This window comes from Pseudopipra pipra, chromosome 3, assembly GCF_036250125.1.
Source record: "Pseudopipra pipra isolate bDixPip1 chromosome 3, bDixPip1.hap1, whole genome shotgun sequence".
Classification (NCBI taxonomy): domain Eukaryota; kingdom Metazoa; phylum Chordata; class Aves; order Passeriformes; family Pipridae; genus Pseudopipra; species Pseudopipra pipra.
In genome coordinates, this window is record NC_087551.1 from 61,355,487 (window position 1) to 61,369,534 (window position 14,048).

General features: G+C 34.7%; 1 protein-coding gene across 7 annotated transcripts in view; it reads right to left on the reverse strand.

The window, feature by feature from the left end:
- The window catches only part of LAMA2 (laminin subunit alpha 2), a 358,263-nt gene that overhangs the window by 141,269 nt on the left and 202,946 nt on the right, over window positions 1-14,048 (reverse strand). For all 7 annotated transcript variants that reach the window (XM_064649531.1, XM_064649530.1, XM_064649526.1 and 4 more), the window contains exons 15-17: window positions 12,654-12,765; window positions 9,080-9,193; window positions 2,946-3,073 (exon numbers count right to left, since the gene is read on the reverse strand). In XM_064649531.1, coding sequence (XP_064505601.1) covers window positions 2,946-3,073; window positions 9,080-9,193; window positions 12,654-12,765 — 354 coding nt within the window. The remainder of the gene's footprint in view (window positions 1-2,945; window positions 3,074-9,079; window positions 9,194-12,653; window positions 12,766-14,048) is intronic.

Here is a 14,048-nt window from a genome sequence, read left to right on the forward strand (position 1 = left end):
TGACGATAATGATAATAATAATGATAATAATGATGCTCTTATTATTACTAAGCAATAATAATGAATAGTAGAATTTCCATGTTTTAAGGGATATGCTCAGACCTAGCCTCCTAGATTCTTTCTCTGACTTAATAGTCCACATCTCAACACTAAACACTAATATACTGAGAAATTCCAATCTGCATACTATAAAGAAATACGTGATATCAAGCTAAGAAGGGTTTATCTTTCTGATTATTAAGAATTTTGTTACTTGCTAGTGCTAAATACTAAAGAACTGTAAGTATTGATTTGTCAAAATAAGCTTCAAAAAATAGTAGTCCCTCTTGATTTATCATCGCTCTTTACTGTTTTTTTACATAAGATAACAACATTAATAACAGGACATGGGACAATATGAATACACAGTATGGGTATATATGTGGTAAGTCTATGTTGGGAGACAGGACTTCCTAGAGGCTTACAAGTATGTTATGGAAAATATCCCTTGAGAATTTGTCTGTGATTTTATTCAATACTCCAAGAAAATATTAAAATTCTGTCATTGACTCGAATTCCTAGTTCAGATGCTATGAGTTTACTTGTGACCTTCCCAGCCTTAGTGAGATATCTTCTATCTCCCATTTTCAGGGATAAAGCATTCCTGTCAGGGTCTTTGTTACCTATATTAAATTTATCACCACATCAAGAGAAGAGCAGTAATTATCCCAGACATCTACATTTAGTAGAAAAAATACTTAGTAGTATGACTGATAATCTTCATAGAAGAAAATCAGTTTATTTGAAACTCCTTAAGGACTAAGAATGTTAGAACAGTTTGTAAGAGTGGTACCTTAATGAGAAGAGAAAGGACAAAGAAGTCAAGCATCCATTACATATACCATTTATTATATGGGTATTGATCTCATTTGCATGATATAAGCACATATGTATAGATATATGCAAAAAGTGGAAAATACAGCCCAGGATGTAGAAAACAAGCTTAGATAACTTAATTTTAGTTTCCTGGTTTGGCTAAGTGCTCTCATTTGACGTATGGCAAGCCACTCATGACTGTTGTGCTTCAGAAGGCAGTTTTATAATTGGCTTCAATGACTGCATATGGAAACTCCTGCCATTGGAAAATAGGAGAGGGACTTAAGTCAACTATGGAACAATACCATTACCACATCATTTCTAAAATGAACGGAACACCTTATGTGGCACTGCAAAGAAAACTAGTCATGTGCTGTGAGAACAGTGATGGGAACCACTACAAATATCATAAAGAAATTAGATTGTTATAAAAGATAAAACTTATTTCTTAATAAAAATATATCTCTCAGGTTTATTACATGAACAATATTCTCTGTGTAGAAGGAAATTAGTATTAAGCTTAGAGACTTACAGATGCCATGTTATGTCATGTTAGAAATTAAATGCTGCAGGAATTAAAATCCATAAAAGCTATTTACAATAATTTGTACATACAATTAGTCATTGTAACTCATTCAATTACTCAGAAAGAACATAACACATGAACTTGGTAGAAGTTTCTTTATTTTTCATGTGAAGAAATCTGAATTGTTTACAAACATTTTCCCTAGCATAACAAACTCACTGTCAACTAAGTAAAAAAGAAAAACAAGTATTTTAACAGCCTACGAGTAACACATTAAATCTTTAACAACTTCTTTTTTAAATAATTGGTCTATAACTGTAATGTCATGAGACCTTGAACCTTACAGTGAGTTCTACAAAGCTGAATTTTGTAGGATTCAGGACTAACACAGTTTCACAGTTCAAAGAACATTTATACTGTGTATTTTGTACCTATAATTTTTAAGAAAACTAAATATTAAAAAGAGGACTCTCATCTTCAAAAAAGAAAAGTAAAGCACACAGAACTCTGACAAATACATAATGGAAGCCTCCAGGCATTTTGCCAATCAAAACCTAAATTCAACCTATTTACCTGGTTTGTTGCACGTCTGTGCAAGATTGAAATGTGATAGTGTTTCTCCTGCTTTGTCAGCATAGTGTTCTCAAACAAGAGAAAGATAATTAATTAATGATGCAAGGAAATACTAAGTAATGAGGATGTCAGAGGAACTATGCCTGAGCAGCAGATATAATAAACCCATATAGATCTAATAAAACCAACTCAAAAGCCATGCTAACAGGAAGGCAGGCTCCCATTCTACAATCTCCTGGAATTTCTGCTCGTAAGTGCTTAGGCTATTCCTTCTCTGAACACTGCAATTTTAATGGGATGCAATGTCACAGACGGGGTTCAGTTTTATTCAACTACATCGTGTAAAATTATTTTGGTACTGTTATTTTTTAGGTACTGACTGGGACAAAACCAATGAAAAAATCTTCAAGCTACTCAGTCTATTAAATTAGGCTATGGAGTAGCATAAAAAGCTTTTGGTTCTTAGATCAGAGTTTTGAATAACTTTTCACTAGTATTTTATTTAATAAAACAATAGTGATTATTCTGAGATACGCTGACACAATATTTTCGCTCGTAAGATCTAAAGATGAATTCAGATTCCAAACAAATCACTGAGCAGAAAAATTCACTATTTTATCTGATCAACATAAATTGACTTTAAATTCAGTTACTGAAAAAGCCCATTAAATTTGTAAATTGAGCTTTAACACTAGAAACAACAACTCTTAAGGAGGACAGACAAGCAAATGCTAGTTATTGATTCTAAAACTGATTCTAAATGGAAATTCTGTGTTGTTCTTTCTAAATTAGTCTCATCCAGCTTTTATCTTGATCTTTGCCTGTCTGTGAAGCACTCTGTACAACTGCAAAAATTAAAAGCTTATATTGCGGAGTATATTACTTGACTGAAACAAGAAAAGATTTCAGGTGTAAATGCAAAAATATAAATCAAGAAATCATGCAATTTACTAAGTGAAAAAGTGTAATATGCAATAAATATACAACTTACTTGTTAGAAGGTATATTTAAGGGGCAAGCACACAACTGACAGTCTTCAGCTGTCCCTTTAGTAGGATCACCATAGAAGCCAGGAAGGCATCTATCACAATATGAACCACCTGTGTTGTGTTTACAGTCCTAAACAGAAGATGAAAAGTATAAATTGACTATTAGAGAACTTACATATGGAAACTTACATATAAATTCACCTAGCTCATCATCACACCAGGATTGTAACAGCTCTACAACATATATTCTGATTTTTTTCTGCTGGTTGAGAAACAGTTCTAGAGGTTAGATATCACAATACATGATTCATGTGTGTTGGGTAGTTGTGTTCTTGTGGATAATTTTTTTCTATGTAAAACAAAAAGAATATTTAATTGCAAACCTTTATATTTCCACCAAACAACAGCTGCATTATTGTTCTAGCTTGCTTAAAGAAAACCAACCTTCAGAGCAGCATAAAACAGGTTTAGTATTGCAGTCTTGCAACAGGCGATATTTTGTGACAAAGTTTTCAGATATTGATTCCAAAAATAAAACCCACACTACATAATTTATAAAAATAAATTATTACATTTCACATGTAAGTGCACTAGTTTATTTTACAAGGTATATGGCTAGCTGTATTTGTAAACAGTAGTAAAGCCTGAATTACTAAATTAATATTTATTTGCTAGAATAGCATTCAGACTCTATTTTGTGAGTAGAAACAAGAACAAATATATAGGGCCCTATCCAACAGTATGTGTTTGTCTACATGAATGGCCTTCATAATAGAAGAGAGAGTTAATCTGGGCATATGAAACATGCGACATAAAAATGGCAGTACTAGATTTGCATTTTTGTACATAACTTTTGGCTCATCTCAAATTAAACAATGTTTTAGCAGAATGGAAATTGCTCCTGTGAGAATAGACTTCCCATGATGACTTGCAAGAACCAAGTTTTAAAGAGTAATTACTCTTTCTATTCTTCTTCCTTCTCACATAGAGGGTTTAGAAATTCTAAATAATTTTGTAGAATCCATAATAGATTCAGAAAATTAGTTTTCTGGCTTAATCTCTTTCCTTTCTCCCCCCACATTTTTAGCACATCACACTATTCCTTTCACTGCTATTTGCCACAAGATACCCAAGTGTAGTCCTCTCACAATGAAAAACAGAGAAAGGAGTAGGAACGATTTTGGTTGTTAAATGCCATCTTGATGTGCTCGTGTATGGACTGAAAAAGCACATGACAACTTGAAAAGGCCAAAATGAAAGCCATGAGACAGATTTTATTTAATGGGGTGTGTTTTAGACAACAGGAGAGATCAAATCTAGAATCTTCTTTACTCAAGCTGCTGCTTAAAAACTCTTGAGGCTTGTTTTTGGTTTTGTTTTTTTTTTTTAAGGTGTAGGTATTTTCAAATTTATGATTTAAGTTAAAATAGTTTTTTAAGAACACTAGAAAATAGTTTTATCATTTTAATAAGTCATGCATATGGTACTGATTGCTATTTAACAGCCTTACTGTCTGAAATGCATAATTTATCCTCAATAAGGAAAACAGCAGTATTCTAAAGAACACTGAGTTCTTCACAGCTTTCCAGGATTGTAATGATTTGTATGAAGTTTTTTTGCATTGTGCTCTGCATAGCCAGTACCATACATCTGGGCACCTGAAAAAGCACAATACCCTTTCTAGTCTTGAGTGCATTGCAGTCAAAAGCATCCATCTCCAGAAATGCTGCTTGTTATTTCAAAGGGTGCATTCTTATTGCTAGTGTATGCAACCAGCATATCTTCAAAATGAAAGCATTTGTCACAATATTATACTTTAATATATTTAGTAGATTGTGAGCTAATACCAACTCATTGAGACTCTTAATCAATTAAAATTATGGCTTTAGAACGGTCGGCTAGGTTAAAATCAACTTCATTAGGTCATCTAAGTCCATTTGATTGTTATTTCAAGTGCTGACATTAAAAGAGAATCTACCAGCCATACCAAAAAAGTATCTGGGAACAATAAGATACGCTTTTCAAAGAAGACGTGTCAAAAATAATTTAAGTGTTTCAAAAGAAAAATCCCTTGCAATTCAACTTTTTAAAGGCATCATGTCAAATTATTTGTGCTTTTTCTGAAAAATAATGGATTCTTTTTTGTGTTAAGTTTAGCTTTAAATATCCTCAGTCACATCTTAAAGTTTCTGAAGAATATGAACAGCTTATATGTCAAGGATGTTATTAAAGTGAGAGGAACTAATACACCACTTTAAAGCTTTGCATCTCTTGCTGAGTGGTATTTGCAGCTTCCCCTTTTTTTTAGCATAAAAAACCTGAAATCTTCCATTTTGTGGGAAAACAATTCATGTTACAAAGACCTGACCACCTTCTCTTTGATTAAATATTTTCTGGCACTCTAATATCAGTCATTTCCGCATACTGTGACTAAATCTCCTCAATCCAGATATCTGTGTTTACTTCCTCACAATCTTAGAACCATAGAATATCCACAGTTGGAAGGATCAAGTCCAGCTCCTGGCCTTGCACAGGACCACCCCAAGAATCACACCATGTGCCCGGGGGCATTGTCCAAACGCTTCTTGAACTTTGTCTTGGTGCCATGACCAATTCTCCGGGAAGCCTGTTCCAGTGCCTAACCAGTCTCTGGGTGAAGAACCTTTTCCTGATATCCAGCCTAAACATTTCCTGACACAGCTTCACGCCATTGCCTCTGGTCCTGTTACTGGTCACCACAGAGAAGAGATCTGTGCCTGCCCCTCCTCTTTCCCTGGTGAGGAAATTTTAAGACTGTTATGAGGTCTCCCCTCATTTTATGTCTAAATATTTATGTTTTGAAATTCCACACACTGTATCTCATACTATTTTGAACGCATCAATTTTCTGGACCTCTTTTATCTCTAAACACCATTAAACTTCACTTGGACAACCTCTGGGTAAGTAAGACTGTGGGATTTATTTTTGTCTGAAATTTTATGTATGACTCAGTCTGTACCCTAAAAACTTTATTGCTGGTGTCCTGAATTGTGTTTTCCACCATTTCCTACTGAGGCAGCTCTTCTGTTTTGGAACAAACAAAATTAACATCTTTATGCCCAGTATCAGGGAACCTTTAATTCACACTGAAAAAGACTCCTGCTTAGCTGCATATGCAGCCGAATGTGTATGAACATGGAAAGAAACAGAAAAGAATGCTAGTGATGAAAATAAAACTTTAATCAGGGAGTATGACTGAGTCCAAGATAGTGCCTTTGGCACACTGATGCCGTTCCTCAGGATATCTGTCACAGAGACAACCAGGGAAGCTGTTAAAGTAAGCGAAAGTGTAAGCCTGGGTGCCTATTCTAGTATATTCTCTAGATGCCTAGACCCGACAATGGTATTATGTCTTTGGAAGCACGAATATAGTCTTCTGGTATTTTCAAACTACCATAATGTTAAGATTACACAGACAATTCCCTTTCCTGGTGTTACAAATGTAATCAGGATGTTGCAAAGGCTTTACTTATTTTTACTTGCGGAAGAGCCGATAGTACTGCATTTAGCTAGGACGTATCATTTTGTTTCCATGCATATAAATATGGGTGAAGATATTCTGTCACTCTTTTGATGAACACTGTCTAAAGCACATGTCCACCAGATCTGACATGGGCCTCATCCTTCATAGTAGGATGTTATTTATACACAAAGGAATACAATATGGAAGGGATGCCTCTGTGGACTGCTCACTCAGCAATTTGAGCACCACTTAGAGGAGAAGATCTGCTTTCTCTGGGCTTGCTAATAGCGATGTACTATCCTGCAATGAATGAAACACCTTGAAATGTGCTTGCTTTTCACAAGGTTTAAGTTTAACCAACCCCTAAAGCTACTGTAAATGTTGTATGTGTAATACTAAAAACAGTATTTCTGAATGTTAGAACTTGCCCTATGTACCAAAGCAGTTATGTATATCACAATGGTAATGAGAACAATGTATCATGCAGCTCTCTATGGCTGCTGTGCGGATCAAAGGGCTTTGCAGGTTACTGCGAGATATGCGTTAAAATGAGCTTTTTATACAGGCCTGTGTTGAAGCAGATGACTTGAGCTTTTATCATGAGTCAAAAACATATTTCAGCTTCTTTTCAGCTACATTTCAAAGCTAAGGAAGAGCAAAAAGAACTATCATATCAGTAAATTAGGTGCCTAAATTGTCTGTTGTATTACTGAAAAAACACCATGAATAATAATAAGGAGGCCAAAAGGCTGTGTAAACCTCAATAGAAAGAATGCCTTTGATGTGAAACATTTCTCTTTTTCAGCACTCAGACTTCTCTCTTTTTCACTTCAAAAGGCTTATGATCCAAATTGAAAAGCAGCGTTTAATAGCCTGCATGGATACTAGCCAATCTGACTTACAGTGCTTTCAAAGATGCAAGAAAATCCAGAACTGATTTTAAGCTCCCTGCGCACCTCTTCTCTATGGCATGATCTAGTATAAGCTCAGACAGAGCACATAAAACACAGAAAGCTTGATAACGTGTATAGATTAAAGTACATCTTCAACTGGTTATTTTCCACTCCATTGTCAGCACTGTATTATCTTACACCAGCACCCTTAAAGCATCAGAAGGGGGAGCTCCACTGTCTCAGTTAACAGTTCACAACAGTTGAAAAGCACAAAAGCAATACAGTAGGCAACTACATGGCCTTCTGTTTTATCCAGGCTGGTGCCACAGACAAAAATAGAGGAAACCTGTGTAAGGGCTAAAACTTGAAGACACTGAAGTAAACAACCTCAGAACTTGCATCTGGCTATGTACCCTAAGCAAAATAGACAACAGTTATGATACATCTTAAACAAGATTTTCCCTTCCCTTTCTCTTGTGCTAATTGATTTTATCCCACACTGATATTATAGACATTGTAGCTGGAGACGACAGTCATTAATGCAATAAATTTTTCTCAAGAAACACAAATCCATATTACCCTACTAATAAACATTTTCATTGAGTATTAAGAGAAGGATTCAAAACATAACTGTCATGTCAAACACACTTTTTCATTCTAGGTTTACAGTGTAATTAAATTGAGAACCATTTTAAGCTTCTATTCATGAAAAGGCAATTTGAAAAATTCACTGATCCACACATCAGGGATATCTTGTTTTGCACTGCAATGCAATTAAACATCTATGAGCAAAACAGGAAGAACAGTAATAATTCTAAGTGTCAAATTATACTGGAAAAAGCTTGAATTTTCATTTTGGAATTTTCCCAGCAGATATTTCTTAAGGAAATAAAAGGGAACATTTAGAAGCATGCACATTGCAGAACCTGCTTGAAATTCTGCAGGGAAACGAGAGTATATCCCACTAAACTGGCACTGGCTTAAATTGTGCTTCTGCAAGACTAATGAAATGAGACATGTTGTTTCAAGTTTCATGCCATGTCAGACAATATAAAACTAAAAATGCCCTTGAGTCAACCAGAACAGTCTATTCAGCATAATTCACCCATTCCAAAAGGCTACTGAATGGACTGGAAAGAGTCATGTGCTGGTAGGCTTGCTATGGATAATGTCGTAGATTTAATTGCTGAATTAGTAGGTAACTACATAAAATCTCCATAGCAAAAAAAAATAAGCTGATTTAGCCCAGATTGCATGCTTTTATTATTTTTCCAAAGTACAATTCATTAAATGTTCCTTTGAGGTTTAGTATGAATTTAGATGAAGGAAGCCACTAACAATATCTTCTCATCAAACTAGAAGAGAATTTACAAAGTTATCTGCTACATACTATAAATTGAATATACTGCAGGAGACAAGTGGGAGAGGGAGATAAATCTTACATGAAAAATTATTAATATATTTGCTGCTTTCTGCATGCCATACCTTATACTATTGATTCTACTGTAAAACATAGATGCTATGTGATAAAGAAAATCCCTTTTTTTAAACTATAAAAGATATCATATCTTGGTATGAGGGGATACTAAATTTCAGCAACAGTTCAACATAAATATTTCTTCTGTTAATCACTGGCTTTGTTCTTGATTATTTCAGGTCTCAGAGTACACTAATACTAGTTGCACTAGTATATTGAATTGATGTTGGCCATGCCCATCAAGTTTCCTGTAGTAACACTTACCAGGCATTGTCCTGTGATATCATCACACGAGTCTGCATGACCAAAGCATGTACATGGTGCACAGACTCCACCAAAAATTGTGCCATTCACACGTCTGTGTTGAGGCCAGCACAACTGCAAGATAAATTAGATGAAAAGTTAAACTGTTGCTTGAACAGAGAAAGGAATGAGATTTTTAAAATTTTGTTGACTTTGATGTTTGGACCCACAAAAAACATACTTGCCAAATGAATAAAAATACCAACATTTCTCTAGAAAGTTGTTCTTCCCAGTGCTGTGGCTTTGCAGTAACCTTGGCCCTAGTGGCAGATGTGAGATTAGAGGCAGCCTTAACTTGATCGTTCTTCTGAAATGGTAAAGTAAAGCAGAGAAATGAAGGACTGAAATATGACAGCATCAAAGCAAGAGGTACAGACTGAAAAACAGCCAGAAGGTGAAATACTGAAGGAGAGAGAAGGAGAAAAGAAAACCTCAAAACAACAAAAACATTTTCTCAGAAGTTCAGCCACAAAGAGCATTTGTGCATCTAGTCTTGTTTGGACTCTAACGTAAGGCTGCATTGAAATAAATCACAGGCTGAAAAAACCACCATCCTGTTATTTAAAAATTGTGCTTCTTAGTAATTAGCAACTTCCCTTTAATAAAGTGCTCTGATTTTTTAATTTATTTTTTTTTAAATGTCAAATTTAAATCAATATTAAATGCATGGCCAGTTATTTTGTAGGAAAGGTGACACCATACAACCGTGATCGATCAGCGAAAATTCAGCTATTCCATTTCTTCATAATAAGATGTCAAGCAGCAGTCTTCTGTACTATATATCTCACAAATGGCTTTATAATTTTGCAAACTATCCTTCTACAGTAAGACTGCTCATGTGATCCAAAGACTTTGCATAATATAAAAAGGTGCATGACAGTGATGACCTTCAAAAGCATCTCCCTAATACAAAGTTTGTACTAATAGAACACTAAAAATATAATTTAATAAAGAAAATCCCTTCCCCTTCACATAGAGTACAAAAAGGTAACAAGAAGACTCTTCTTTATAAAAATAAAGAAAAATATCCCTTTTTGTCTTACTCCTGAAAAATGTGAAAGTAATCTAAACATGACTTGAAATGATTCTTTAAAAAAAATTCCAAAACCTGAGACATTATCCTGGTTTTTCCTTCTTTACATTCCTTGTTATGCATTCCTAGAAAACCCTATAAATACTAAAAACTAAAATCTAGAATTATAAAATCCGAAACCTAAAAAACAGTTTAAAAGAAATTATTTTATTTTAATTTCTGAGGCATGAGATGCCAGTGGTTTCTGCAAAAATCTATGTCTTCCTCTTTCAGTGAATGAAAATAATGGTCTTGTGCCCAGATACAAACGATGTCGCACAAAACAAGGCTCCAAAACTCACTAATTCTAAGGGTTTAGACATGGAATATCAACATCAAAGTGTAGAACAGAACTAAAAGATTACAGATTGAGATCTTAACAAGAGAAATTATGTAACATTGAAAAGTCAGGAAAGTTCTTGACCATCATAGTGATGCAAGTTAAACACAGCTTCTTCTGCAGTGGAAGAAAAGAGTAGATAGAATGGGAACAAATCTGTGGGAGAAGAGCAATTAGATGTGAAGATGTTGACAAATAAAGGCCACAAAATTCATAAGTGGAGTAAAGTAACTATCAAAAATGAGTCCAATTGGTATTAAAAACATAATCTGCTTTACCTGTGCTCATGCAATTCTGTGTTCATATACATGCAAAAATGTAGGAATTTTATTTGCCCAGAATCTTGTAAAAACTAAATTCCAAATTTGGGCAATGGAACAATCTTAGAAGAGAGAGCATATTTTAGATGGGATTGGTTGTCTTCTGAAGACCGATCATGTCAAAACATTCACAGCAAGAAGATAAGTAAATAATGGTTGTTTTTAATGCTGCAGCATCTATATCAGGTAGAACGACATCATTATGCAGGAGACAAATACATTACATTAAATAAAGAAAAAAAATGAAACTGAAAATCTGCACAAAATCAATGAAAATGAAACTCTGCTAGGCTGAAGCTGACAGAAGTAAAGTGTTGGACAAGGCCGAAAGTATTCAGAGGAAGAAACAAATATGACATGTAAAAAAAAAATTAAAATTGACATTTTCAACTTCTCTTTCCATACTTTCTTAGCTGCAGTCTGTCTGGAAATCTAAAACTTTTTTTTTTTCCTATGCCCACTAGCACGCATAGGAACTTTAAATTTGCGCATATATATACATATGTAAATACTTTCTCTTGTGGAGTATGATCTTAAGTATATATCAAATTTCAGGGACTGTTTATAATTGGAGAGAAAGTTTAGCACTGAAGGACACAATGTTGGACAGAGAAATTCAGCAACACCAAGACAGGAATTCTACTCAGGTCCTTCAACTTCTACAACAAAAATAGATATTGAAATATCTACAGTCAGGGCTTTTCCAATTGCTTTCTTGGTCATCACATCTAAAAGTGAATTTGGAGAAAAAATAGACAAGTAAAACAAAAAAGTGTAAAGCACAATGACACTACATCCAGTTTTTTTCTGAAAGTAATTGAACAGACAGACAATGGTCAGACTTTAAAACTATTTCCCAGCCACAGTAAGCAAGATATTCCTCTCCAGTTATTTTTCCATCTGTACCACTTTGGAAGTGATAGGAATATCCATAATTCCTTCAGGCTTTCTTTCTACATTAGTTTATCTAGTCCCAGCAACAAGCAACCACATGAGACTAGACTCTAAGCCCTAAATATCACATATAAGCATTAAAAATTTTAAAGAAAAAGAGAGTTGACAAGCAAATGCCTAGAGTGCCTGTGTAAATGGCATACTGTTTGTAGTTTTGTGAAGCAGAGCATCTTGGTGTTTGAAACTATTTCCTTAAAGGCAAAGCTTTTGAAGAATTTTTTTTTGGCTTCTATTTACCCCAAGCTATGCCCATGTGAGCTAGTTACTCATATGTATACTTGTATGAACACATTCTGTGTGAACTAATGAATTTGTTAGGAAAGTGGGTATTTTTCTGAGCATGTGTCTATGTTATTATCTGTAACAGGACCAAAATAGAATGAAACAATCCTCACAAGAACACATATGCAATTCTCAATGACACCAAGGCAAATGGTAAATCCCTGGGAAAACAAAAGAGGAAACTCAACCATGGTAACTCAGATAATTTGATCCGGCTTTGTTATGCCCACGTCAGACAACTGACATTTTCCTTCTAATTGTGATAGGTGCATTCATTCATATTATCAATTGGCTGAAGAGAATAAATATTGTTTTCACTTCCTTTTTATTAACCAAAATGTCTTTTCATAATTTAGAAATCACCACAGAGGTTTAAAACTTCAGATTTTAAATATTTTCAAATATAATGAACTGGTACCTAGAAATAAGGGTAATAAGTCAAGTCATACCAAATTCCTAACAGGAACAGGCAATTCTCTTACTATTTTCTACCAACACAGGTCTACTGGCTGCTTACAACCATCACAGTGTTAGCCCAATGGAACTAGACTGAACCATGATACTCACCTCGCATGAGGTACCATCATAGCCCGGAGGACAGTCACATAACTCCACTGCAGATGCCACCTTTCTTCCCATTGAAGTGTGGTCAGCAGCTTCCATGACAACGTTTCTTAGTCTGGATGTAACAGAAATTAAACAGGCAAATTAGATGGAAGTGTATCTGCAGCTGAATGTAACAAATACTTTATAGTGACATTCAGTGCTTGTTTCTGTTTTCCTACATAAAAAAAAGGTTTTCATATTCATCTATTTCTTCCTAAACTACATGTCTGTAGGCTTGTTACTATTTTTGTTCATCATGTGAGGGAGACTATGGTCAGACACACATTGATAAAAATAGATTAAAAAAGTCTCACAGCAATGTAGCAGGAGATGGAAGGCTATTCCTGGCCTGCAAGCCACTTGTGTCAATTTGCATTGCAGTTGCATATAGAGCAAATTTGACACTAAGCAGACTCCTCAAAATTTATGAACTACCAGTCCAGCTTTCTAAAATATTACATTACTAAGTTTTGGTTATAAGGTACTTTTAGTCTGGAGATTTGACTTCTGAAAAAGATTTAATCCCTGTCCACAAGGATCGAGAACCTAAGTATTACATATATCAAAGAAAAATGTATGTAAATGAAAGGAAAAGGAAGTCTTCTACCATACATCCTGTTTTCCCCAATGACAGAGAAAAACAAATGCTAGACGTTGCCTAAATAGCCATTGTTTAGGCAAACACTGAGCATGATTTTTATTTCAAAAGCATGGAAGTATGATGAGAGAAACGATAAGAGTCTTTTGATAATCTTGCAGGTATTATGAGAAACAGGCGTCTTGCCGATACTATCCAAGGAGTCTTTCTGCTGTGCCTTTTGCAACTGGACTTTTCTATCTCGCATTGGCCTCTTTAGCCACCAGCGTGCTTGCAGCAAATGTGGGTAGAGCCCTTCCCAAATCTTCATTCGTTAAGCCTAGTCATGAATGAATGAATGAGAAACAGGTGTAGTTTACCTCAGTAGTATCCATTTGGGGAAAGGGATTTAGGAGTTTAATTCTTATGAGAATTCAGAAGGAACATTGAGGTATTACAAAGGCTCAATGACTTCACCCAGTAATATTAACAGAGTGTTTTATTACTAGAGCTACTTGAAGAGCTTCTTTTGAAGTCTTCTTCAGCAGAAAATACCTTTCTATCATGATATATATTTTGTTTAAAAATAATCCATTTTCTTTGGAAAATGTAAAACAAACATTTTTTTCCTCCATAGTAAAGCATTTATCTTTTGGCTGCCAAAAAATCCTGAAAATTATTTGGATGACCTCGAATAAGAAAACATCCAAGAAAAATATTTTGTTGTTCCTGTAGCAGTTGGAGGAAAGGTTAAGACAGAATATTTTCCCACTTGATTT